We start from the raw sequence: 27,756 nt of genomic DNA, 5'->3' as shown, positions 1-27,756 counted from the left end.
CCTGTGCTTCCCTTCCTGCGAGGAGAAGCTGAGCAGCACAGGTGAGCCCCTCCTCTGCCACGGTCCCCAGGACTCTCCCAGAGCTCGGAGAGGATGGCCGGTGGGGTGTGTGTGTGTGCAGGACTGAGGCTCCCGCTCGGCCCCCAGCCTGGCCTTGGCCCGCTCACCTGTGAAGACCACGCCCAGGTCGGAAGCGCTCACTGCAATGCCCTTCTGCTGCAGGCGGGCCGTGTCCACCTCCAGGCTCTCCTGGGCCGGGTTCAGCTCATCCCCGTCCACCGTGACCTCACAGGTATCCAGGTCGTGCACGATCTCTTCAGACACCAGTGACTCTTGAACTGTAAGAACAGACCAAGCACTAATGGCAGAGGCCGGGGAGCCCAGACCGGCCTGTCGCCCTGAGTGGCCTGCTAGCTGGCGTCGAGCTCACAGAGCCCTTTCAGTGACCGATGACGGAGGTCCAGGAGAGGCCCTGTCAAGAAGCAGGGTGCCTGGAGCACCTGGGTGGCTCAGTGGGTTAAGCCTCTGCCTTCGGCTCAGGTCATGATCCCAGGGTCCTGGGATCAAGCCCCGCATCGGGCTCTCTGCTCTGCGGGGAAGCCTGCTTCCTCCTCTCTCTCTGCCTGCCTCTCTGCCTACTTGTGATCTCTGTCTGTCAAATAAATAAATAAAATCTTTAAAAAAAAAAAAAAAAGAATCAGGGTGCCTTATGTGTCTGGGAGGACTGGCCCCCGGGGATGGCCCAAGAACGCGGGGCCGCTGTGCAGCCCACGGAAGCAGTACTGTCCCCTGCCATGGGCCCGGAGCCTCTCAGCCTCCACAAGGGCATCTCAGATCCGGACATCACACCAGAGAGGAAAGGACTCTCCAGACGGGTTTTCCAAAGAACACAATGAGCTCTTGACCACGAGTCAGATTCCAGGAGCAGACCCAAGAATAACATCCAAACATTCAAATCTCAAAATCTCGGAAAAAAAGCATGCAGGAAGGAGCAGCCGTGGGGCGTCAGCCACCCAGGTTCGAGCCAAGGGGAGGGCGACCAGCCCAGCAGAGCTGTTACCTGTGGGGTCCTCGTCCCCGTCCCCTTCAGGCTCCACTTCTCTCGTGATGGTGCTGATGATCCGAAGCTCAGGGAAAAGGAAAACCCCTTCTGGGCTTTCGAACTCGGAAGCCGCTCGAGCGAAATGGTGGACACCACTGAGGCTGACCTTGGGCTCCTCGGGCTGCAGCACCATCACGTAGCCATCCACCGGGGGCACGGAGATGCAGGGGGCCTCGTTCAAACACCTGCCGAGCGATGGAGGCGGCAAGGGTCAGGGCTTTGAGAAGCGGTTCTGCAGGCTACACACGGGATGGCCCATGGATTCCCCAAGCCGCCGGGGGGCCAGAGGCAGCGGCCGGCCCGGAACAGGTCAACACCATTCATGCCACCGTCCACGCCCTCCGGTAACGAGGGAGGGCTGGGGTGTCTTAAAAACCTAAAAGACATGTTTTCTTCTCAAGAGTTAAGAATTGGCCCGTACTTGACCGTGCTGGTGATTTTAAGTCTTCGGATCCCCGGTGTGGGGAACTGCCGAGAGTTCAGGTAGGCGACGTGCTGCATGGCCTTATCCAGCTCCCCGACGTCCTCTCCCTCCAAGGTCAACGCCAACTGATTGGGGTTCGTATGGATCTGAAATCAGGCCAGAGGGGAGAGAAAAAGGTTCGAACTGCAAGAACCTGAAATGACACACAGTCTGGCAAAGAAAGAGGTCAGCTGGGCGTTGGTCTGAATTGGGAACCTGGGGAGGAAACGTCACGGAACTGCCGAGACAAGACGCCGCCCCTTCAAGGGTAAAGGCCCAGGGCGTGAATGCGTCTGTGGAACAAGAAACGGAGGGGCGCCTGGCCGACCCAACTGCTGCAGCATGTGACCTGACTGCGGGATTGTGGGTTCAAGCCCCATGCTGGATGTAGAGACTACTTAAAAACTACGAAACCTTAAAAAAAAAAAAAAAAAGAGAAAGATATACATATATATATATATTTGGTCTCTGCCCGCCAAACCCTGGAAATGTCCTGAGAGACAGGAGCACCTTTCATTACTCATAATAAGCTCCTTCCAAGCACACCAGCATCTGTGTTAACGAGTGGCTTCTGGGTGGCTGAGATGGCTTCAGGACGGAACTGGCTGCCACAGAGCCCGTGTGACTACAGGGCACTTTCAGTCCCAACCCTGACCTCTGGCCAATGATTTAACCAGCTGTGCACACCTAACAGAACCTCTGAAAACAGCCCGGAAGGACAGAGCTTGGGAGCTTCCCATGTTGGGAGGATAGTGCTCCTCCTGGAGGGGGCGGGGAAGCTCCCTCCCCTGCCCACTTCCTTGCTTTCCACACTGTCTCCATCTGCTTGTTCCTGAGTTGTACTCTTTATAATAAACCAGCAGTAGTAAGCAAAGTGTTTTCTACAGTTCTCTGAGTAGTTCAAGCAAATTACTGAAACCCAAACGAGGGGGGATCATGGAAGCCCCCAACTTTGTAGCTAAGCTGGACAAAGTGTGGGTAACCCGAGGGCCCGGCACCTGCACGCAGCATCCGTGCGGGGGACTGAGCCCTCCTCTCCTGCAGGGTCTGTGCTAAGTCCCGCTGGGCAGTGTCAGGACCGAACCCAACTGGAGGACACCTGGCAGGGGCAGGTGTCCGGAGAGTTGGGGATCTGGTCGGAGGAAACCCACGCCCCACCACATTCAGGATTAGAGGTGTTGTGGGTCAACAGGGGTCAGAATCAATCACGTATCAATCCTTCGCCAGCAGTCTGCATGCTCGTGCTGGAGGAGGTTGGAGCGCCCTGCGAGGCAATGCCAAGGTCACCTTCACGCCTCTGCCGCCGTCTTCGGGGACTTGCAGGTCCAGCCCTTCTTTGCAGGTGTACAGACAGTCAATCACCTTCTTGTCGGCGAGTTTCCCGGAACGGACGGTCAGGCCAGCCAGGTTACCTCGGAAGAACTGGGTCATGTGCAGCTCACCACCTTAGGAACGCAGGGAAACAGAGCAGGCAGTTACCCGCGCGGCCCGGGCCTCCTGCCCTGCTTCGCAATGCAGCGGTACCGGTGGTGGCGGCTGGATGGAGGGACATGCGGGTTAGTTCGTACCAAATCCTGTTAGCCTTGCAATCTACATGGAAGTGCAATGGAGAAATTAAATCGTTTATGATCATGCATATGGCCTGGAGAGAAGAGGTGCTGGGGTCCCTCACCCGAAGCCCGGAAGCCAAGAGGTCCCATGAGTATCCCCACGCAACCGGCCGCTCCCTGGAAAGGGGGGCCTACACTGTCCCTGTCACCCTGGTGCACCGGTGACATTTTCCAGCAGCGCCAGCCTCCTGGGTCACTGCCTTCTCCATCAGCTCGGTCTCACTCTGGGCAGCTTTTTCGGACTGAGCACACTCATGGATACGTACAAACTTGGGAAGGGACCCATACCAACAGGACTAGGAAGATGAAAGGGACACTTACTCCCCCAGCCTGCACAGGAGACGCCTTACACGGCTGATTGTGCCCGGCTCCCACCACTGAGGGTAACTGGGCATTGACGGTGTTATAAGGAAAATGGAGACCCAGAAAGTGGCCCCTGATAGGCTGTAGCCACGAGCCCAGAGCAGGTGAAACAGAACTTATTCTCGCAATGACGAAAGAGACCAACGTGGACAGCACGTCTCGTTCAGAAGGAGATTAGACACTGTGAGCCATCACCGGGGACTGAGACTGCTAAGAAACGTGTGTCTCAACTTTAGTACTGGTCAGGAGAGAGTATTCAGTAATGAGTCTCTTCCTGTGTTGTGGTTCAGGCACAGAGAAACCAGGAGGGGGCCTCCCTGATGGGGCCTGTAAGATTTCAGGAGGGAGCCTCATGCAGTGGGGGTAGGGGGGTCAGGGTCAAATTTGATTGGGGGGGGTGGAGAATCCCATTAGTGCAGGACATTAATGAGTCATTTGCCCTCACTTCAACTGGGATCAGATTGGGCAAAAAAATGGTCACTCCCGGGAAGCAGTGGGGGGAGCATAAAGCAAAGCAGCGGCTCAGAGGGGCTCTGGGACCAGAGGCGACTCGGGCATCTCATGCGGAATGTGGAATGAACGGATGTCTCGTCTTTAAATGAAACACATGAGTGAACCGTAGGGAAAGATCCAGCAACCTGCAGAGGCCATAGGCACAGGCTCGGTTTCATTGTCATTTTCAAATGCTGGATACTCTGTAGAAAAGCAAGACAAAGACAATAGAAAAGGACCAAGAGGTTAGGCTCTTCACACTGGAACTTGAAAATTAGTCTTGAGAAGCTACCGCACATGAAACACAAAGAGAATTCCCTCCTGTCTTGGCCCCCGTGGGGACACCCCCACCCCCGCAAGCAAGATCGTACTCCACCACCTTCTCCAAGGACTGGGCTTTACCACCCCCAGCTCCCTCCTCTCCACATTCTTCTCTCTCTTTTTTTTTTAAAGACTCTTTTTTTTTTTTAAGATTTTATTTATTTATTTGACAGAGAGAGATCACAAGTAGGCAGAGAGGCAGGCAGAGAGAGAGAGAGAGGGAAGCAGCCTCCTTGCTGAGCAGAGAGTCCGATGTGGGGCTCGATCCCAGGACCCTGAGATCATGATCTGAGCCGAAGGCAGCAGCTTAACCCACTGAGCCACACCTGCCTTGCCAAAACCTAGGCCCCATTCAAAGAAAGACGAACAAACGCCCGCCCACTGAACTCCCGTCTTCCTGGCCTGTGCGTCTGGGCCGGCGTCCGGAAGAACCACTCACACAGGCGGCAGAGACGGGCGGATACCAGGACAACCACACCCCAGGCTGCGGCTCTTTTCTCCCTAACACAGACACACTTGCCGAGACAAACCGGCAGCACCAGCAAGCATCCAAAGCCTGGTCTGGGTACGGTAAACACACGAAAGTGTGCCTTTTTTGAGCTCAAAACAAGTTCATTTTGGTCTAGACTTTAACCCCTAAGTCACAGAGAAATGAAGGCATTTTTATCCACTTTTTCTGAACAGAAAGGGAGAGTTCGGTTAAGGAACTCACCCAGAGACACAGGTAATCAATCACGGGTTGTGGGCCTGGGGCTTCTAACCACGGACCCCTCGTGCAGGCCCCGGCCCCGAGTTCTGACAGTAACACCAGGCCAGGGAGGCCCACGGCTAGTGACCGAGCACAGACTCTCCACTTCCCGGATTGTGCCGTAGGAGCACTTCCCAGCCCAGGGCCCAGGTCCCCACACCTCCTATGCCGCAGCGGCGTGGGGACAGCCTGGTGACAGGCCCGGCATGCGCATCTGCACTCCCACCATGCCTCCGGGTGCCTCTGGAACCCGCTAGGGATGACATTTTGGCTGATGGCCGTGAGGCTGCTGCCTACGGCACAGGCCCGCCACCGTGAATTTGTAAGGAAGGAGGAAGGAGATCTTCCGCCCGGGGAACTACATTTTATAAGTCGCGTGTCTGGTCTGGGAGCTTAGGCGTGTTTTTCTGGCTGAGGATCTTGAGAAGCTGAGGCAGAAAGAGAGGAAGCCGATGGCCAGTGCATGACAGACGCTGTGGCCCAAACAGGCCCCAGAGGCAGCCCAGAAAAGGGGCTTTACTTTGACCCAAGCAAGAAAGCTCTCCGGTTTGCATTCAGATTTTTATTCCTATTTTTAGTATATGTGCTGCCGAAGCGAGCACATTTTATTCCTATTTTTAAAATTATTTTTAAAACACGAGTTACTGTTTAATTTGGGAAGCAACTCTGGACTGAAATGTTAAGACTTAGCAACTAAGGGACACCTGGGTGGCTCGGTCTGTTAAGCGTCTCCCTTCAGCGCAGGTCATGATCTCAGGGCCCTGGGATGGAGTCGTGCATCGGGCTCCCTGCTCAGCAGGGGGCTGCTTCCACCTCTCTCTGTGCCCCTCCCCCTGCTTGTGCATGCTCACTCTCTCTCTCTAATAAATAAATAAAATAATTAAAGAAAAAAAAAGACAACTATAACAATTCCCATTTCCTGGTAATCTGTTCCTCGTTCCTTGGCCTCAAGTTCCACATTCTCATAGATGAACTGTCCCCAAAATTAAATCTAGGAATCAGCTAAAGAGGTTCACTCTAAAATGCTGTCTTGACATTTTTCATTTAAAAGGATCTGCAGAGGGGCGCCTGGGTGGCTCAGTGGGTTGAGCCTCTGCCTTCAGCTCAGGTCATGATCTCAGGGTCCTGGGATCGGGCCCCACATGGGGCTCTCTGCTCAGCAGGGAGCCTACTTCCTCCTGTCTCTCTGCCTGCCTCTCTGCCTACTTGTGATCTCTCTCTCTGTCAAATAAATAAATAAAATCTTAAAAAAAATAAATAAATAAAAAAAATAAAAGGATCTGCATGAAAATGATGAAACTCAAAAATTCAAATTCCCTGAAATTAAAGCAATGCTGTCATGGGAATTGGGCTATTCTGTCACTTTCTCGCCAACCTCGAGGTACGATGTTCCCACAGGGAGAAAAAAAAATTCCAAGGTCTGTTTAGGGGGATGGCGACCCCGTCAAGTGTGAGGGTTCATGTGAGGTCGTGAACCTCGAGGGTGGACGGAGGGCCCATGAGCTTGGGCGTACTTCCTTCTACAAGCTTCTGAGGGTCACCTTTCCTTCGGTACCAAAGCACAGCGGCCCGGCTGTCCCTGCTCCTCTCCCACTGTGCCAGCCGCTGCGAACGCCACACAGCCCATCGCTGCCTCCGAAAGACGCAGCTACTGCCGGTGCTGCCAGGGCTTGTCTGTCCGTGGAAAGCAGCACAGGCGTGAGCGTTTCAAAACGTTAGTCTTCTAGTACTTGGCTAACTCTCGTTCAGTTTACGCAGGAAATCGTAGGCCTTTTGTTTCATAGATTAATAAACAATTATCCCGAGAAGGGGTACCCATCAGACCACAGGCTCTCAATGCACCAGCTTCAGGGGTTCAAGTCCTGACGCCAACATTACTCAGCGGGGTAACCCTGGGCTCTGAGCCTCAGTTTCTTCAGCTATAAAATGCGGCTAAAGATGGCTCTTCCCCCACAAACTTACTGTTAAGGATTAGTGAGATAACGCGTATATAGCGACTGGCGTGCGGCCTGCCCATCAGAAGTACGAATAAATGATATTGTCGTTTTGGTGACTGTCACCCATCCCTGGTCTTGTAGCGGAGACGTCTGGGAGCCCCTTCAAGCACAGCTCCTGCTGGGTGAGCTGGCCCTGAGCGCTCTAGAAGAGTCCTCTGGGTCAAGGTACACTTACAGTTCTGTGCCTCATCAAGTGCCGCCTCCTGGTTCTCGTGAAGTTTTCAATAAACAGATTCATTTCTAAAACGACCCCTCAACTGTACTCTCCCTCCGGGTAATGCTCCCGCCCCGGCTCCCCGAAGGGGCTGGCTGCTTCAGTCCTCTAACGCACGGCTGGTTGAGTGCCCCGGACTACGGCATCGGCAGTGTCCCCAGAAAGGCCATGTCCAGGAGAAGGGACGACAAGATGAAGGACACGAGGGTGAGGGGCAAGACACCGAGACGAGCCTGCTTCCAGCACTATGGCCACGAGGCAGGGCTCAAGTCCCGAGATCGGGGAGAGGGTGCCAGAGACCGTTACCTTGCCAGCAGGCCCCAACCACAAGCTGAGTCTCGACCTGGGACGGATGAAGCGGGTAGTCTTCGGTCACAGAGAACGGCTCGTGAGAAACTCCGTCCACATAGAGAGTCACGCTCGGGAATTCCACGTTGAGGACGAAGTGATGCCACTCCTCGTCACAGACCTACGGCAGGGAAGGGGCAGAGCATGAAGTGTCTACCTTCCCTCTAACCCAGAAACAGGGAGAGCCGGACAACGGGATGTGGAAAGCAGGTCACCCATAAGGAATGTCCTCTGAAAAAGGAGACGATTTTTTTTTTTTTTTTAGTTTTATTTATTTGACAGAGAGAAATCACAACTAGGCAGAGAGGCAGGCAGAGAGAGAGAGAGGGGAAGCAGGCTCCCCGCAGAGCAGAGAGCCCGACGTGGGGCTCGATCCCAGGAACCTGAGATCATGACCTGAGCCGAAGGCAGAGGCTTAACCCACTGAGCCACCCAGGCGCCCCAAGGAGACGATTTTTTAAAAATCTAACCACAAAATACATCTCACTCACTCGACCACATCTGACCCAAAACGGCCAAAGCAACACTTTCACCGCCAGGACCTTCCAGACTGGTGGGGCAGCACTCACTCATCACGCCACAGGGCCTCAGAATACGACGCGGCCCAATTCCCTTCTGCCAGCGGTCAGGGCACCACGAGATTCCGGTATCTGCAGGCCGGACAGCCTCCCACGGAGCCGGCTCAGACTGCCTACCGGCCATGCCTCCTTTTCCGGATCAAAATGAGAAGCCCCTCCCATCTCAGGATAAGGCACGGGGGAGCACGTGCATCTTCTTTTTCAAGTCAAAGGCGATGATCTAAGTAAACTGAGCATCCAGCTCTGAGGGCGTGAGGGGTCCCGCTGTGTTCCTTCTCCATTGCGAAGGAGCATCTCCCTCTCTGCGAGGGAAAGCGCTGGTCAGCAGCCTCCAGGCCCCGTGAGCCCGGCACGCCCTGATCTCTGGCTTCAGAGGAGGCAGGCAACCGAGAACAGAGACAGGCAGAGAAAGAGCCAGAGCGGGATCAAGTTTTTAAAAAGGTATATTTCTAAATAAGCTTGCCCAATCTACACATTCGAAAACATTGAACTGATGAGGACTTCAACAGGCCAAAAACATCACAATAAACGAAAAAATTACCAAAGTATATCCCCCACAGAAAAGCGGCTGCTCCTGACAAGTTTATTACAGAAAAAATCCAAACCTCTAACACTGGGACCATGTCTATCTCATTTGCGTAACAGACAAGCACATACACTTGATCATATGAAGTCTTTTTAAATGAAGGGACTGCACAGCAATTCACTTCTGAGGCAGGACATATCTTAATTTCAGCTTGTCTCTATTTAAAGCAAGTTTGGAGTTTTAGCTCCTCCAGAAAGCAGTGTCTACTGTCCCCCTCGTTCTCGTACCGCAGGTTTCCAGGGCGTCGGCAGAATGATAACCGTAACTGAGAGTCCATCTGACTTGAGTCAAAAGTCCCCCAGACGCCTGGGTGGCTCAGTGGGTTAAAGCCTCTGCCTTCAGCTCAGGTCATGGTCTCGGGGTCCTGGGATCGAGCCCCGCATCGGCTCTCCGCTCAGCAGGGAGCATGCTTCCCTTCCTCTCTCTCTGCCTGCCTCTCTGCCTATTTGTGATCTCTGTCTGTCAAGTAAATAAATAAAATCTTTAAAAAAAAAAAAAAAAAAAAAGTCCCCCAGAGTATTCTGAGACGTTAGGGGTAGAATTGGCATAATTTTCAGATTTCCCTGAAAACTGGGTGATCAGAATGGTACAGCCCAAAGCCACAGACGACACCCGTGACCCTCCTCAGTTCAGTGCCCCGGTGCACCCCGAGATGCATGGGCGCACCCCGAGATGTGTGTAGGTGGGGAAAGCAACAGGGCGCCCAGTCCATGGGACAGCAGAGGGTGGCTGAGGTGCTTTATGCTTTATGACAACAGAACGGGGAGGCAGAGCCCAGAAACTAGGAAAAAGGTCATGCCAGCCAACTCCCTCTTTTGAAAGTACAGCAAAAGTAATTCTATGCAAAAATGAGGAGGGGAGAAAGGACCACAGCTCAAACCCACGTGAACTTTTTAAGAGAAAGAAAGAAGACTGTCGGAATAATCTCTCTCCAGACCCTCTTTCAAGTCGTGCCAGCAACAAACATGAAAACGATCCTGTATTGTCTCAAAACACACCAGAATTGTCAGGAAAGGGACACAAAACACAAAAGAATATAGTTCACAGCTACAGCAGCTCAGACAAGAAGAGCTGACAAAACAGGAATGAAACAGGATAGAAAGTGCCAGACACAGAAAACAGGCAAGGATTACCGACGAAAGGTGAGGGGTCCCCAGGGAAGAAAAGCAAAGCGAGGAGCGGGGTGTGCTAAGAACTGTTAACAGCAGCACCAAAAACTTGCCTGAAACGCCAAATGGCTTTAATCTATATGCTAAGAAAAGGGTGTACCACGTATGTGGGGAAACAGACCCCAGACAATCAAGACGTAGGCATAAGAGGAACTAGCTTCAAAAAAGAAAAAAGAAAAGAAAAGAAAAAAAAAAAGAAATGCGTCCTTCGGTCACCCAAACCAAAGGACCAAGTGTTTTGCGAGGGAAAGAGACTGGACGGCCGACAGCACGGCGGCAGCATCTTCCATCCGAGGACAACGGACAGGGACATGTTCTGCTCCCGCAAACCCCAAATGGGAGCCAGAGACCGCGGATCCAGCAAAACTGACCTTCCGTGTAAAGGCCACAAACACACTACCAACACGGAGGAACTCGGGCTGCTCCCGTGAGTCCCTCCCGGGGACACACTCCCCACGACACGGACGACCGAGACAGAGTGAGCACGTACGGCTCCTCCCATCACAGAAACACGAACAACTGGACACAGGAACATGCAAACCCGAGCCCCATCGACCCCAGAGGCCACGCCACGGATTTATAGGCACAAGGATGGATACAACCAGGCAAATCTACACTACAGGAAAGTCTGTGGGACAAACGACACGATTTTGTCATCAAATAAATTACAGGAGAGAAGAGAAAAGTCTACAGATTACAAAATAAAGTCAAAAGGTTTATCAACCAGTCACCATGTATGGCCCCTTATTTGGGTCCTGACTTAAACAGATTATAAACATATAAGATATGTCATATAAACATATAAGAGTATTTATAGGACGGGCGCCTGGGTGGTTCAGTCAGTTGGGCGTCTGCCTTCAGCTTGGTTTTTGATCTTGGGGTCCTGAGGTGGGCCCTGCATCCGGCTCCCTGCTCGACGGGGAGCCTGCTTCTCCCCCTTCCCTCCGCTCCTCCCCCTCAATTGTGCTTCCTCTCTCAAATAAATAAAAAAAAAATTTATGAAACAATCTGAAACTTGAGCACTGGCTAGGTATCGGACGATATTAAGGAACTGTCAAATTTTTTTTTGAGAGAGAGAGCGCGCGCATGCACAAGCCTGGGAGGGGCAGAGGGAGCGAACCAAAGCAGACTCCATGAGTGGAGAGCCTGACACGGGGCTCGATCTCACGACCCTGAGATCATGACCTGACCCAAAATCAAGAGCTGGACGCCTACATGACTGAGCCACCCAGGCGCCCTGTTAATTTTTTAAGATGTTACATTTAAGATGTAGCTAAAGAATTGTGGTTCTGCTTTCCATTTTTTTTTTAAGATTTTTATTTATTTATTTGACAGCGATCACAAGCAGGCAGGCAGAGAGGGAGGAGGAAGCAGGCTCCCTGCAGAGCAGAGAGCCCAACACGGGGCTCGATCCCAGGACCCTGGGATCATGACCCAAGCCGAAGGCAGAGGCTTTAACCCACCGAGCCACCCAGGCGCCCCTCTGCTTACCACTTAGAAGCACAAACTGCATTACCCCCAGAGAACAAACCGGAATTTACCCGAGGAGGGAACAGCAACCATAGACACTGAGCAGGGGAATGATGAAACCAGACTGGCCAAGTGTGCGCTGTTGAAGCCGGGGGAAGGGTACGTGGAGTTGTTCTTTACACTAATCTGTCTTTGACCTACGCCTGAAATTTTCCATAATGAAGTCTTTTTTACTGTTATCCGAAGAAACTAAATACATAAATAGAGACTGTGGTTCTTATAACAGAACTGGGCCTATGAATTCTATGGACACGGCAGAGTTTTTTCTGGACTGTACCTTTCTTCAGTTTCTTGGAAAACTGTATGTATAAAAGTTTCTCAGACAGATTCTCTATGAAAACGGAAACGACATGAGTAAGAGATGACTGCTACCAGCTGGACCGCCACTTCGCACTGTCACACACAGCCCCCCTGTCGCGCTTGCGCTCGCACACGTCAATCTATCTTGTACGTGTTGGGGACGATGCTGTGTTCCAGCAACTATAGGCAGACATTCGTCAGCTCTGGCCCACTAACTCCACGAGACAGAACTGAGCTTGGGCCACAGGTTTCCGTCTTGACCCAACCCGAAATCAGGAGGAGAAATGATCTACTGTGATTTTAATGGACAGGCCTCGCCAGTGTACAGGGTCCCCTTGCTTCCTGTAACATGTTGGGTTTTTGTCACATGACACTTGCTTTTTATCACAGAAACTGCTGGGAAAGCGGCTCTGCACAGATACGCTATCATCAAAAGGGCTATAACGTGACCTAATGTCGAAACCGTAAACCCCCTCAAGCTAGTAGTTTGTGCGGTTTCTGAAAGATGTTATAGCTGCTGGCTCCGTGACAACTTAAAACACCCGTGGCACCCCTCAATTTGCTGAGGCCCCCGGGGGCTCCTTGGCACAGTTCGGGAGTCAAGGCTTTAAGTAATGAATAAACCAGTACCAGGATCTCAATCCCAATTTTTAAGCAAATCCTGCTTATTTCAGTAAATTACAACATCATATATATATATTTTTTTAAAGATTTTATTTATTTATTTGACAGAGAGAGAGATCACAGGTAGGCAGAGAGGCAGGCAGAGAGAGAGGAGGAAGCAGGCTCCCTGCGGAGCAGAGAGCCCGATGCGGGGCTCGATCTCAGGACCCTGAGATCATGACCTGAGCCGAAGGCAGCGGCTTAATCCACTGAGCCACCCAGGCGCCCCCATATTTTGAATTTAAAGCATAAAATTTCTTGGGGCACCTGGGTGGCTCAGTGGGTTAAAGCCTCTGCCTTCGGCTCAGGTCATGATCCCAGGGTCCTGGGATCGAGCCCCACATCCAGCTCTCTGCTCAGCGGGGAGCCTGCTTCCTCCTCTCTCGGTCTGTCTGCCTCTCTGCCTACTTGTGATCTCTCTCTCTCTCTGTCAAATAAATAAATAAGATAAAAAAAAAACATAACATTTCTTTATATTAATACTGGATGCATAAAACACACACTTATAAAATGAAAAACGGGTTTTCGGTGGAAAGGAGTTCGAAGGATTTAACTTGCCGTCCTATCACTTACGTAATAAAGTTTTTCTGAAATGTTATCAGAAGAAACTGAACACAGTCACTGTGGTTACTAGAAAAGAACTGTGTCTACAATGTCTACATAGGTTGCAAAGTTTTTTATATTTTTGTATTGACTCATGAATATAAGGACACACTCCCGGAAGCTGCCCCCACGCAGCCAGTCCCACGTAAGGTTGCAACACCTACTCATACTCTCGGAAAGATCAAACCCAGCCAGTTTTCCAGGCACGCACCTGATTCAACTTCCAGTGGAATTCTGCAGGTTTGTACTTCTTCTCTTCCGAAGGGTCCTGGCGGAGGAGGAAAACAAGCCGGCAGCCGTGGACATAGAGGGAATAATGGTGCCGGTTCATGTCTGCAGAGAGAAATCCTACTGGTAAATCGCCAACTTAGGACCCGGTGGAGAAGGAAAAACCATTTCCTTAATGGATTTGGAAGACAGTTTCATCAGCGCAAGTGACTTCTCCAGTTGGGCCAAGGCAGAGTTTAGAAGCAAACACCCTTGGGTTGCACTAAGACGTGGGGCCCACCTCACCGAGGGCAGTGCAGTATCTCAAGGACACAGTGCCCCAGCCCAGAGCACAGGACACGTGTGTCGCCACCAGCCCGTGGGAGCCTCTGGGGGAAGTCAGGTGCCCTGTCTCCAGCTACCACTTCGGGGGCCACTCGAGTACGATGGATGCCCCAAGGCACGTTAACCTACCTGTCTTGTCTGAGCTACAGAGAATCGTCTCCTTCTTCCTGCCAAAAGGCCTGTGCCGCATCCACACAGAAATCGTGAAAGGCTCCTTTGGGTTGACTGAGACGATGCCATCTGGGATCCTCACTGCTTGTGTGCCGTTGAACTCGAAGACCTGGTCGCTGTCATGGCCGTTGTCGGTGGGGAGGCCCACAGTCCAGTTCAGGGACCCGCTTGGGGAAGGGAGCAGCTCGGTAGTGCCTGACGCAGCACCTAGGCCGACACAGTGACACTCAACACACGTTTCGTGAAGGGCTTAAAAGGTACAGTTTCAAAGCCACAATAACGCAACATCCTTATCTCATACAACTGGCTAGTCCCAGTTTATAGTCCCGGTTTTGATTAAAAAATAAAAAATCACAAATAGTAACTGTGGATATTTTTAAAAAAAGGAAAAAAGGGGGGCGCCTGGGTGGCTCAGTGGGTTAAAGCCTCTGCCTTCAGCTCAGGTCATGGTCCCAGGGTCCTGGGATCGAGCCCCGCATCGGGCTCTCTGCTTGGCAGGGAGCCTGCTTCCTCCTCTCTCTCTGCCTGCCTCTCTGCCTAGTTGCGATTTCTCTCTGTCAAAGAAATAAAAAAAAATTAAAAAAAAAAAAAAAAAAGGAAAAAAAGGAAGAAAGCCTCACTTGCAATCCCACCGAAATACATCCACTATTAACATCTGTGTACAAACACTTCCAGTCTTTTCCTTACAAATAAATACTTATTATAAAAAGGAAGTCTAGTGATGTGTGTACAGACCTCCACTCCCATCAATATTTTTCTACAGCATAATTTTAAATGTGTGAAAGGCACAGATATACTGTGACTTAACGGATCTCCCCAGTAAACACTGAGGTTGTCCCTACTTTTTTCTATGATGAACCTTCCCTTTATGAGGACCTCTGTGTGACTCCATGATTATTCCCTTAGCATAAATTCCTAGAAATGGCATTAGGAAGCCAAAGTACATGAAAAAAATCTTCCAGCTATCATACACTGCCCAGCGAATTTTCGTTTGAATGCGTCCACAGAAGGCGGCTCAGTTCTCCCAGTCCTGGGAGCCACATGACCTAACACATAACCTGGGTCAGATGTGAGCGCCTGCCACTCCCTACAAGTGTGACCGTATCCTCCTCCAGTCCCGGTTCATTCCTCAGTAAAAATGAGGTCACTACCACCTCCTTCGTAGGCCTGACAGGCACTTGTGGAAATCCAGAGCACACAGTAAGCACCCACATACGAAATCCTTTCCGTTCTTCCCGACTTTAAACTGTTCTGTTGAGAAAATGTTCATCTGACACCACAGAAAACCATGACACCGGAGAGAAAATGAGTTTTAAACATTAAACTTAATATGTCTGGGGGCGCCTGGGTGGCTCAGTCGTTAAGTATCTGCCTTTGGCTCAGGTCATGATCCCGGGGTCCTGGGATCGAGCCCCGCATCCGGCTCCCTGCTCAGTGGGGAGCCTGCTTCCTCCTCTCGCTCTGCCCCTCCCCACACATAGTTTAAAACAGGATACGCCCCAGTCCTCTTAACTATTTACATATTTAAGTACATGACTATTTGGACTCAGAGTCATGCCACACCAGAGTATAACATACTTTTTTGCTTTTGCTCCTTCCAGTTTTGTAAGAAACCCTAAATCTAAATCTGCTGGCTGTTAGCAGGCCGGTGGAGAGACAGGTAAGCAAGGGCCAGTGCGTCCGGCAGAGCCAACAGTGAGTAACTCTTGAAGCACAAAACACCCCTGGATCACGAAAACCTCATTCAAGTTACAGGTGTTTTGTTCCTGACGAAGGCAAACAGTCTTCCTCAGCACTTTCCACGACAGGCATCCACACCTCACCTCTGCCTCATTTAGATACACCAGAAAAACGGATGGTGAAGACAGCGCCAGGCTTTGATCAGATCTGTAACCACTGGTCTCTGATTCACGTAATGTTTGTGGCAAAGAGAATCTGCTGAGACTCGAAACGAGACGGGAGTATCCTTACTTTTGATTTTCCGCCTCACGTTTGCCAAAAGCTATTGCATTACCCACGTTTTCTTCATCTTGAGATAAACATCTCCTTTCGTTTCAAACTCAGTCCACTTACGTAATCCCTCTTTGGAGGATGCCCTCGGTTAGAGAGATACGTTCCTCCAATCATTGCTTCTTAAAATGCACACGCCCATAGCGTTCTGAATAGACTGGCAGGGGTTTATGAACCTCCTAAAAGCCACCCAGTACGAAAACTAGCCAGGAAGACAGTGACGGCCGTTTCAGAGGGTCCAAGTGTGTTTCAGGGTCTGATTCTGTCCAGCAACACACACACACACACACACATTCCCTTCCATTTGGGGGGGGGTCTCTCGCCTTCCGGGGAGACCACCGGGCCCGGTCCCCCCTTACCACACAGCTGGTGAAGGGACTTCTCCGAGTAGGTGTCCCGGTCACAGCCTTTCCCAATATGGCCAGTCTCCAGCTCCACGGTCGCCTGCACCGAGGCCACGGACTCATCGCACGTCTCCAGGTGAACATTGGGGAAGAGAGCCAAGGTGCCCGTGCCAGGCTCGTACTCGATCCTGTTGTTCCATCCTGGGTCGGTCCACAAACCCGGGGGTGAGGAGAAAGGAGGAAAACTCACACTTCAGTTTTCTCTGGTCTACGCCGTTTAAAGAACAGGTGCGGGAGGAGGAAGGACAACGAGGCTCACCTTGCCACCCCGGGGTGCAGGTGGGCTTGATGCTGACCTTCACCAAGACATCCTCCGCCGCCCTCCGCTTCCCGCAGTCGTAGGCGGTGACCGTCAGCTTGTACTGGTGCTCCTTCCCGTAGTTCAGCTTCTCTGTGTTTTTTATATAACCTTCCAGGGACAGAGGCAACAGTGAGAATGCAGAGCTGGGCGGGGACACAACGTACACGGGCTTCAAGCATCATCAACACTGAGGGGAAAGAAAGCTCTGGCCGGAGGTCCTTAGCACTCGGTCTGGCTGTCTTGAGCTTGAACACACACTGAGTCCACCTTGAAGGACTGTGTCAACAGAGGGAACGTGTCTACACAATTCAACCTTCATTTATTCCTATGGTGGTTCTATTTTGGTTTTATGTATTTGCTTTCAGATTAAGCAGTTTGCATGTAAGAGGACAAAGAAGACAAAATAACTCAAGTACTTCAAATACAGAACATAAGATCAAGCTGCACTAAATCTATTTCTTGCTAAAAGATTTCCTTTGTGTGTGTGTCAGAGAGAGACAGAGAGATTCCCTACCCCCACCCCCTAGAACGGAGGGGACTGCTTTTGAATGTGAGTGCGGATGTCTGCAAAGTGTTTGCAACGTCCGTGATGTCCTGAGAAGATTCTGGACGGTGCATTAACAGCAGAGATGCTGTATCACCGTCAAGAAGCCATAAGCTAATAAAGAAGCGGAGTTTTGGTACAAGCTCATTCTGCTCAATGACGGGGGATGGGAGGATCCGGCAGGAGGGCACAAACCTTCACGGTCACATGAGGCAGAATCTAACAGAGCACAGAAAACAGACCAACCAAAGGTCAGTCTTTTTGACACGCACTGATGAAAAGGGGAGAAGGTACAGATTAAAAACATGCGAAGTGGGGGATTTTTAGACCTTGGGAGAGGAAAAAGAAGGGGGCCCCATAAAGAACACACGACTTCAGGGGCCAGAAGCGAGGCTTTCAGGGGACAGGGTAAAAAGATATGAAACACACACACCAGAAGGGCTCTGCTATGGGCTGAATGCTTGTGCCCCCAAACCCGTACACTGAAGTCCTAGCACCCCACACCATGCAGTTATAAGAAGGTGCTTCTGGGGGAGGAACTCAGGTTTAGGTGAGATCGTGAGGTCCCCACATTGGGATCCAGAGGGCTCTCTCTCTTCCTGCCACGTGAGGACGCTGCGAGAAGACGGCGGCCGGTGAACCAGGCCTCAGGCCTCAGGAGACCCTGGGTCCACCAGTACCACGATCCCGGTGTCCCAGCCTCCAGAACCGTGCGACAGAGCCAGCGTCTGTCGTCTGAGGCCCCAGCTTGGGGCACTTTCTACAGCAGCCGGAAGGGAGTGGCGGAGGTCATCCCAATCTTTGAGCTTCCCCGGTCTCCCCGGTCAGGAAGGTCTGCTCCTCCGACTTACCATCTTTGTTGATGGAGAACGGCACATCCGGAGTGACGATTTCATAGCTGCAAATCTGGCTGAACTGAGGGGAGCAGTCGGCGTCCACGGCCTCCACCCGCAGGATGCTGTCATACTGTTTGCCCTCGACGACGGTCGCCTTGTAGGACTTCTCCTTGAACACTGGCGCGTACTCATTCACGTCGTTCACCTGAATGTGGACAGTAGCTCTGGAAGAAGAAAAGCTGTATGTTCGGTTTGCTTTTTGACCCAGAGCACACCAACTCTGCCCTGGTTTTAAATTTCTCTTTTGCGGGGCGCCTGGGTGGCTCAGCGGGTCAAAGCCTCTGCCTTCGGCTCAGGTCATGATCTCAGGGTCCTGGGATCGAGCCCCGCTTCGGGCTCTCTGCTCAGCGGGGAGCCTGCTTCCTCCTCTCTCTCTGCCTGCCTCTCTGCCTACTTGTGATTTCTCTGTCAAATAAATAAATAAAATCTTAAAAAAAAAATTTCTCTTTTGCTACTATCTTGTCTCATGCAGTTCAAATGATGGAGATCAAAATTAAACAAGTCATTGTTTTTATTTTAGTGTGGGGACAACTTTAAAACAGGAATTTGAGTTGATTCCTCCAGATCCCAAGAGTAAGGCAGCTGGTAAAATAAAGAAAGGCAGTAATATAAGATAAAAGAGACTTGGAGTTTTCTTGACAGTATGGGACAGGGCATGCAGAAGGGAGAAAAACTAGTAAGACAAAATTAGAGCCCAAGGAAGAGGGGGTAAGACACAGAAGATGGGAAACATGGACAGGGAGTCTGGGAGCATGGAAACAGTTCTGTCCAGCTTCTATGGAACCAAGACCACTAGCAACCCGTTGTTGCCCATCCCCCATTACTGATCCACCAAACGAAGGACTTCAACGTGATCTCAGCTTTCCCCTCCTAGCAGACCCCTTGCTGCCACGTTCCACCTCCCCAGCTGGGGCAAGAGGCACTGAAGGTGCCATCAGACCCAGCTGCGAAGAGCGGAAATGGTCAGTGTCAAGGGCTACTGATCAGGCCATGTTTCTGACTCAGACAAGATCTCTGACTGAAGTAAGGCCTTTTTCAAGGACAACAGTCAGGTGATTGGCTGGCTCTCAGCACGCCAGTGTTCACCAAGACCCTCCACGCCCAATGCCGTGTGTCCCCCTGACCCTCACAGAGGTTCACGTGTTATTATCCCTGACATGTCCCTCTCTCCTTAGCCCAGGCACTAAGTAAAAACTGAGACTCAACAAAACGAATTTGGCCTAATGCCAAAGGGAGAGCAAGTGGTGGAGAAGAGACTGGATTCTGGGGTGCCTGGGTGGCTCAGTTGGTTGGGGATTGCCTTTGGCTCGGGTCTGGGATGGAGCCCCGCTTTGGGCTCCTTGCTCTGTGGGGAGCCTGCTTCTCCCTCTGCCTGTGCTCCCCACACAAGCTCCTCCCACTCCCCCGCTTGTGCTCTCTGTCAAATAAATAAAATCTTAAAAAAAAAAAAAAGATATACGCTGCTGGATTATGCATTAAAAAAAAAAAAAAAAAAAGACAAGAAGAGACTGGATTCTGTCTAAATCTAGGTCTCGTCCGGAGTCCGTCTGTTATACCAGTTCTCCGCAGGCAGGAAGGACAGGGACACAGCCAGGAGGGGACGCAGCACGCAGCCTGCTCCCGCCGGCACGCAGGAATTCTAGACCCTTAGAATCCACCCCCCCAAAAAAACCTCTAACAACAAAATACTTCCCTCAAGAAAAATTGGGCTTTTCCAATTTTCAGCCGAGGGCCTTGGTTTCTTTAACAGTATTTGGTGGGATAAAATGACTCCTTCATTTATTAGTTCAACATTCAATGCTGTGGGGTAAACAGACAAGATTCCTGCCCTTGGAGAACTCACAGTGTCATGGGGGACAACCCAGAAACATCTTCTGCTTCATCTTGAAAAACACAGAGCCTTGGGGGATGCCTGGGTGGCTCCGTCCGTTAAATGTCTGCGTTTGGCTCAGGGGTCCTGGGATGGAGCCCCACGTCGGGCTCCCCACTCAGCAGGGAGACTGCTCCTCCCTCTCTCTCCCTCTGCCCCCTGCTCCAGCTTGTGCTCTCTCTCCCTCTTTCTCTGCCTCTGCCTCAAATGAAAGAAAATCTTAAAACGAACCCCACAGGGCCTTGGGGACAGGGACAACGGTCACAACCGCTCTCCACACGCGCCTCCCTGCCCGGCTTACTTACTTATGTGACTTTTTCACATTGGCGCCATCCGGCCCCTTGCCGCAGTCATAGGCCTGGATGGTGAATGTGTAGTCTTTCTGCAGCTCGCAGTCCAGTTTCTCTTTTGAGCGAATGAGTCCCTCACCAGTGGACTTATCCACTACCACTGCGTCAAAGGGGACATTCTGCCCGTGAATTTTAAATCCACAAATCTCACCTAGGGAGTCAAAGCAGTGCAGGTTAGAACTTCTGCCTCCCGAGTCTGTATGTGCCCCCGCCCTCCCCTCTCCTCCCCTCCCCGGCCCCACGCCCCCCAAAAGAAAAGAAACGACAACAGTCCAGCAGCCAGGGGTTCAGAGGGTCTGTGGACAAAGCAAGAGCACTGTGCTTTGACGGGGGTAAGTTCTGGGGCTTTAGTGAAAAGAAGCATGTTCTGGCTTTCCAAGCAACTTGCTTAACTTTGCACCCACTCATGCAGTAGTACAAGAGAGAAAAAGAGAAAATATAGACAGGCATTTCACAGGAGTACTTAGGACAGCTCCAGGGTAAAAGCAGTCTCATTAGCAAACAGCCGTGGCCTGATTACACGGAGGAACTGTCCCCAGTGGGGACAGCCGGGCAGCCATTTTGATTTGGACCAGAGAGAAGGCTAAAACGCAGTTAAGTGTCGAGAGAGGAAGAAGTGTGACATAGAGGTTTGGCACCATAATTACAGAAATTCTGTCCAAAAAAAAAAAAAAGAAAGAAAAATCAGAAGAAACCAGTCTTCCTGTGCAATGAGCCTGGCTAAAATTAGGGAATCAAAACAAACTACTGAATGAGAAAGGTAGAAATACCAACTTCTCAGGCATCCATTTCAACGGCTACAGTCTACTGTTAAGATGGGTTCTGTCATGGGGAGGGACTGGCTAGACTCGTTTCCAAAACTAGACTATCGGATCTAAAAAAGAAGCCTGCCTGGGGACATCAGTACATGGAAGCCGGCTCAGAGCTTAATTAGGGGTGAAAATCTAGGTTTCCATTCTTGCCTGTGGGAGAACAAACATCAATGTTTTCTTGTATGTATCAAACTTCAGAAAAATGTATTTCACATAAAAATAAGACTGCCCTCTTCCAAAATTACAACTCACAGAAAACGGTTACAAAGTGAATCTCTGAAGTTCAATTGAGGAAAAAAATGTACATTATCCGTACAGTTCAAATGGATGTCTGATTTCCAGATATTTCTAACCAAGGGTTTGGTTACATACAATTTCCATCAAGATATTTAAAAATAGAAACAAAGTAGGAGAATAAATCAGGGTAAAAGAACATGACAGTTTCTTCTGTTTAAGGGCTGATTCCCAATTTTATAAACAAAGTTAGTGGGTTAATAATCATAAGAGGGATAGAAAGAACCCTTCATCACCTTCTTTGGTGACTGTCACCTCAAAACTCTCTAAAGGGAGAAAAGACAAACCCACGTCAGTAATGCAGGAAAGAATAAAGGTGGAACAATAAAGAAAAAAGTCAAAGATGCACACATATTTACATAGAAAAACTTGACGTCATTCAACAGTGAGCCCAGGAGCCCCTCGTGGGAATGGCCACAGCAAGCCAGGTCCTCAGAAGCACAAATGTCTCTGACCCCAACACCACATACTGCGTGAGGCTGAAATCACGCTGACCTGGACGTGAAATCTGTAAAATTTCATGTCGCCCTCCGGTGCTGTCTGGACCATTTTTAACGAATACTCTCACGGTACGGTTAATAAGTAAACCTATTTATTATTTTACAGTTTTCAGACTTTTCATTTTCACACTAAGTTCTTGTGGCCCGATTCCGGAAACATTTCACCCAGCACGGGATTTGGTGAAACAAACAAACAAAAACAAACCTCTAGAGCAAAGGGTTTTAACACTTTGTTCTTGAGCTGGAGAAATAACCACGTTTTCTAATCCGAAGGACCCACAAAGGCAACCCATGTAAGTCCCTCTTGCGATGGAACATTTGCTTGAATGTGAACCAGATTAGGTCCTAACTGCAGTGACGCCACAATGACCACGGCTTTCAGTGAAGACACTGTTCTCTGAAGTCAGCGGCTGCTTGCCTGCCCCCCACCCAGGGCTACACAGAGGAGTGCGGGCACGCAGCGCTCAGGAGGTCGGGAGGTCGGGAGTCCCACTGCCTCGCTGGGACCGAGCCGGCCTCAGTGCGACATCTCCTCTCCCCCAAAGGCAACATACCTGAATGTCCTTGCTTTCCAGTGGTTTTACCAAATCTTTGTTTCTCCCTGAACAGTGTTTCATTCTGCTTCTTTGTGAGGTCTGGAAAATGGTATCACGTGGTATGTAATTTTTGTGACTTGCTTTGTTGTTGTTTTAAAGTTTATTTATTCATTTTTTTCTTTTCATTTTAAGTAGGTTCCACACTGGGCAGGAGCCTCCTTAAAATGCAGGGCTCGTACCCACAACCCCGAGATCAAGCTCTGAGCTGAGATCAAGACTAGGACGCCTAACTGACTGAGCCCCCCAGACGCCCCTACTTTATTTTTTTAAGTAGGCTCCATGTCCAGCATGGGGCTTGAACTCACAACCTCGTGATCAAGAGTGGCATGCTCTACCGACTGAGCCCGCCAGATGCCCCGTGACTTGCTTCTTCACTCAACCTTGTGCATCTAAGAGTCATTCACCCCTGGTGGACACAGAAGACAGTTTATTTCTTTCCACTACTACATTCGTGAGACTCCGAGGAGTTAGAGGGGGTAAGGTGCTTAGAACACGGTCTGGCATCAAGAAAGCACTCAACAGGGGCACCTGGGTGGCTCAGTGGGTTAAAGCCTCTGCCTTCGGCTCGGGTCATGATCCCAGGGTCCTGGGATTGAGCCCCACACCGGGCTCTCTGCTCGGCAGGGAGCCTGCTTCCTCCTCTCTCTCTCTCTCTCTGTCTGCCTCTCTGCCTACTTGTGATCTCTGTCTGTCAAATAAATAAAATCTTTAAAAAAAAAAAAAAAAAAAGAAAGCACTCAACAGATGTTCACTACTATTGTAAGTATTTTCCACCAACGGAGTGCGCCATCATTCCCGGTTTCTGCTACTGAACAACGCTGTTCATGCTTTCTCCCACACATTCACAGCCACTACAGGCCCCGTACTGCCCCAAACCGGAGCCACCAGCCCATATGAGCTGCTTAAAATGGAACTAAAATTTGGGGTGCCTGGGTGGCTCAGTGGGTTAAGCCTCTGCCTTCGGCTCGGGTCGTGATCTCGGGGCCCTCTGCTCGGCGGGGAGCCTGCTTCCCCCCCTTCTCTCTCTCTGCTTGCTTCTCTGCCTACTTGTGATCTCTCTCTGTTCATGAATAAAATAAAAAATCTTAAAAAAAAAAAAAAGAATAAAGAAATCTGACCAAAGGGGTGGCTATCTTCTAAGCTGATTGCAAAAGAAAATGAAGATGATCCCTTAAAAGTTAAGACTAAGGATAAAACAACAACAACAACAAAAATTGACTAATATTAAAAATCAGTTCCTCAAGTGCCCCGGCTACCGCACGCCAGGTGCCCAGCAGCCACACATGACGTATAGCTACGGAGTGTGGGAGGCAGACACAGGATGTTTCCGTCGCCACGGTAAGCTCCACTGGACAGAGCTGCTTGGAGTCCGGGCAGACAAACTACGGCCCGCACGACAACCTAGCCCCTGTGCATTCTCGAAAAGTCTGGAAGCTAAGAGTGGTTTTTACTTTTTAAAATATTTGTGACACAAGCAAATTGCTTGAAATTCACAGTTCAGGGTCTGTAAGTAATGTTTTATTGGAACACAGACATGCTCATTTATCTATGTACGCTTTATGGCTGCTTTTCCACTCCAGTGGCAAACCTGGGTCACTGCAAGAGAGGCCCTATGGGCCACAAAGTCTAAAACACCACCAGCCGCTTGCAGAAGTCTGCTGATCGCGAGCAGATACACCTCTGCGTAGAGAACTGCGAGGGTCAGGTTTGGCAAATTTCCAGAATGACCTCAGTCACTCTATTATGTTTGCGCTTCTTTTGGGTGTATATTAATACTGCACAGTGCATTTTAAGGTAAGTCAAGTTGCTCACTATTACACTCAGAGTTTGCTCTTCTAAGGAGGAAACAGTGATCCAGACCCACACTGTCTGAGCTGGCATACTTGAGAGTGACTGCGGGCGCCTTCCTGCAAAGGCCGCTGCGCAGGTGAGTGCAGATTTCGGACCCTGCCATGGGGTATCTGACGTAGGCGATGCCGCCCACACAGTGTGTTGCTGAATAAAAGGATAAAGAGGCTCAGTCAGGCAACGTCCTTGAGACCATGAGATTATCACAAGGAGTGGAACTGTTTGCCAAAAGATGTACACTCCCTCTCTCCTCGGAGATACCAGGCTGGGAGGTGGGAGGAGGGGAACACAGTGTGTGTAGGAAGGCAATGGGGTGTTTCAATTTTATATTTCAGTGTTCAGGGGAGGTTTCGTTGATAACGTCTGAGTAAAAACCAGAGGGAATGACGGGAGCAAGCCACATGATTATCGAGGGATGACTTTCAGAGCGGGAACAGCAAGTACAACAAGTGCAAAGGCCCTGGGGCAGGCCTGGGCCTGGCCTGGCTTAGGAACAAGGAAGCCGATGCTGCTGCAGTAGCTGGGCAAACGAGGCCAGTAGAGGAGGTCCGACAAAGACATGGAGCCTGAAGCTACGGAGGCTGCTACAAGAACTGCAGCTTGTCCTCCAAGTGAGAAGGAAATGACTGGAACGTTTTACGCAGAGAAAACAATATGGCTTCTATTTTGAAAGAATCCAACTGGCTGATGTGTTGGAAATAAGTCTATAAGCAGGCAAGGATGGTTACTGGAGTAATGCAGGCACGAGAAGCTGAAAGTCAGGATGGGGGGTGGGTGTGGGGTGGAGAGAAGTGGTTGGATTCGGGCTGTGCTCTGAAGGTACAGACAAGGTCGTGGGATTATGAGTGCGAAACCCAAGCATGACTAAGTTCCCTGCAGCCGACATGGGAGAGAGCGCGGACGGAAGGTCTGGATCGGGGAATGGGAACGCGAACTACAGCTCTGAATATGCATCTGTATTCCAGTGGGTCACGGAATAGCCTCTCAAACGGTGTGATCACCAAATAAAAGAACATAAATTATTCTGAAACGCCTGTATTCCCAGGCTGCTCCCTAAGAGACCGGATCCATTTATAATGAGAACAGCAAAAGTGTGTACTTCTGTCTTTCCTACGTAATCCCACCTGTTTTCAGTGTTTAAGCGGGCTCCTTGAATCATGGGCTGCTCCAAGAGGATTTGGCACCTCAAATCCACACACTTATCGAATTGCCGGCAGGCTGGGTCCTCTCGCCTAGAACGACTTTAGAAACCGTGTGGCCGGGGGGCTTGCTGCAGCAGGAGCAGCGCCGTCTTCATGCTCGGCAGACCTGGGTCTTCCATACCAGCTGCGTGACCCTCTGTGTCACTAAGCCCACCGAGCCACCATCTGCAGACCTGGCAGCAGACTGTCTCTTCCTTCCAGCCCCAGAGTGAGTGTGTGTGTGTGTGTGTCTGAGAGAGAGAGAGAGAGAGAGAGCGCACGCAAGCAGAGGCAGTGGCAGGCAGAAGGAGAGGGAGAAGCAGGCTGCCCAGTGAGCAGAGAGCCCAAGGGGGGACTCAATCCCAGGACCTGGGGATCATGACCTGAGCCACAAGCAGAGGCTTAACCGACTGAGCCGCCCAGGTGCCCCCACGACCCCGATTTTAATGAGGAAGACAGGCCCGAGTGGAGGAAGGCGAGGGGCGAGTAAACAAAATACTGCAGTATCTTTGATGGCATCTGGAAAGTTCATCAAAGGCAGTTTCAGGAGGAAAGTTCATCAAAAGCAGTTTCAGGAGGAAACATTTAAGGGAGCTTCAGGACAGGCCGGACTCGGTACCTGGCTGGACAGACAGAGAGGAGTCTGGGGCAACCCCCGGGGTGTGGCTGCTGGTACCGGTTAGGGAACCAGGGCACAGGGGAAGGCGAGGCACTCCGGGGTCTGCTTCACTTACTCCCCCCAACTGCCGGCTGGTTTGTCTGCTGGAGTACCTTCGAGCCACTTCCATCCATAGGTTAGCGATCCCTAACAGACAGACTTTCCTTAACATCGCTGTGGGAACATTACACAGCCAACAAAGTGAACAATTCCTTCGGAATTTTCACAGTGAGGATCCTACTGCCTCGCCAACTACACTCCATTTATGTCCGTCCTTGCCCCGGCCGGGACCAGTTTCTGTTACTTTCTGTCCCCATTCTCCCAGAAGCCGATTTTTTATTTTTACATTCATTTATTTAAGATTTTATTTATTTATTTGACAGAGAGAGACACAGGGAGAGAGGGAACACAAGCAGTGGGAGTGAGGGAGAAGCAGGCTTCCCGCTGAGCAGAAAGCCCAACACAGGGCTTTGGCTCGATCCCAGGAGCCCGGGACCACCTCCCAAGTCAAAGGCAGATGCCCAACAACTGAGCCGCCCAGGGGTCCCAGGAGCTGACACTTTAAGCTTCTAAGCTGTCGCGATCCATTCTTCTGTGCTCTTTCCTCCATCCTGGTACCCACAGCTCTATCACACGCGACAGTTACGTGTGTATTACACACATCCCATGAGTCACATCGCAGTGACCGCGTGTGCATCTCTGTCCCTCTGTTCCCAGCCTGCTCCCCTGGACTCAGCCTTCTCTCAGCCTTCGCAAGAAGGATGTCTCAGAATCACCTCTCCTATTCTACTTTCTGCCCTGCCCCTTCTCAGCCAATTCAGACCACTGCTACTGCTCTGCTAGGTGAGTCTACGGAAGCCCCGCTCCCAGCACGTGTGAAAGGGCCCACCAGCTTTCCCAGAGGACCTCTCCAGCCTACGCTGACCTCGAATACGCCAGCCATTGCCCGCTCTCTCTCCTCTCATTCCCCGAGAGCATCTAAAAAAACCAAAAGAACTTTACTGAAGCATTTTTTTTTAAAAAAAGCAAAACATAAAAATGTGACAATGATTAAACCCAACAAAGTACAGACTTGACTTCTCGATGTCCAGGGTTCTCGCTGACAGTGGTAGTCCTCACTTTCCTCATCCGTCCCTTGGAGAAACCTCAGCTTCAGGCCAGCCCTGCCTTCTCTGCGTCTTCATCCTAATCAGAATATGGTCTCACGCTACACTAAACGGGAGGGGTGTCTCTCATGCCTACAGTCTCCCAGCTCCCAGGTAGTCCTGCCCTTACATGCACTCCTTACGGTCACTAGGACAGTTAGGGTTCTGTGGGCACAAAAGAAACCCACTCCAGCTAACTCAGGCAAAAAGGGACTTCAGCGAAAAGCCATTAGCAGCTCATGGAACGGATTTCGAAGCCAGAGAAAAGGACCTGGAAAGAGCCAGAAACCAAGGCAGGCATAAGGGCCGTAACACTCCCAGAGCAAAAAACGACCTGGCTGGGTGGAACAGAACTGCAGACAGTATTAGTGTCTTTGTCCCTCTGCTCAATATTCGTACCCACGGAGGGAGCACCTGGTTGGCCAAGGCTGGGTGGTGCATGCAGCTGGCTGGGGAAGGCATGGTGACGGACTGCGGATGCACCAATCTGCACCCAGGAGGAAAGAGCTCAGGGGCTGTTAAGAAGGAAAAACAGAC

At 50.8% G+C, this 27,756-nt stretch overlaps 1 protein-coding gene across 4 annotated transcripts in view; it reads right to left on the bottom strand.

Moving 5' to 3' along the window:
• CLSTN1 (calsyntenin 1) overlaps nucleotides 1–27,756 on the bottom strand; it is a 79,389-nt gene that overhangs the window by 3,950 nt on the left and 47,683 nt on the right. Inside the window, exons 3-15 of one of the 4 annotated variants that reach the window (XM_046011895.1) lie at nucleotides 21,528–21,557; nucleotides 20,141–20,336; nucleotides 17,921–18,129; nucleotides 16,484–16,633; nucleotides 16,180–16,365; nucleotides 13,769–14,017; nucleotides 13,299–13,420; nucleotides 7,617–7,779; nucleotides 4,177–4,233; nucleotides 2,853–3,010; nucleotides 1,524–1,672; nucleotides 1,061–1,287; nucleotides 168–338 (exon numbers count right to left, since the gene is read on the bottom strand). In XM_046011895.1, coding sequence (XP_045867851.1) covers nucleotides 168–338; nucleotides 1,061–1,287; nucleotides 1,524–1,672; nucleotides 2,853–3,010; nucleotides 4,177–4,233; nucleotides 7,617–7,779; nucleotides 13,299–13,420; nucleotides 13,769–14,017; nucleotides 16,180–16,365; nucleotides 16,484–16,633; nucleotides 17,921–18,129; nucleotides 20,141–20,336; nucleotides 21,528–21,557 — 2,067 coding nt within the window. The remainder of the gene's footprint in view (nucleotides 1–167; nucleotides 339–1,060; nucleotides 1,288–1,523; nucleotides 1,673–2,852; nucleotides 3,011–4,176; nucleotides 4,234–7,616; nucleotides 7,780–13,298; nucleotides 13,421–13,768; nucleotides 14,018–16,179; nucleotides 16,366–16,483; nucleotides 16,634–17,920; nucleotides 18,130–20,140; nucleotides 20,337–21,527; nucleotides 21,558–27,756) is intronic. The other 3 variants (XM_046011912.1, XM_046011903.1, XM_046011923.1) reach the window with 3 other exon arrangements.

The sequence above is a fragment of the Meles meles genome, chromosome 1 (genome assembly GCF_922984935.1).
Source record: "Meles meles chromosome 1, mMelMel3.1 paternal haplotype, whole genome shotgun sequence".
In the NCBI taxonomy this organism is placed as follows: Eukaryota; Metazoa; Chordata; class Mammalia; order Carnivora; family Mustelidae; genus Meles; species Meles meles.
This window is presented reverse-complemented; position numbering and strand designations above follow the sequence as displayed.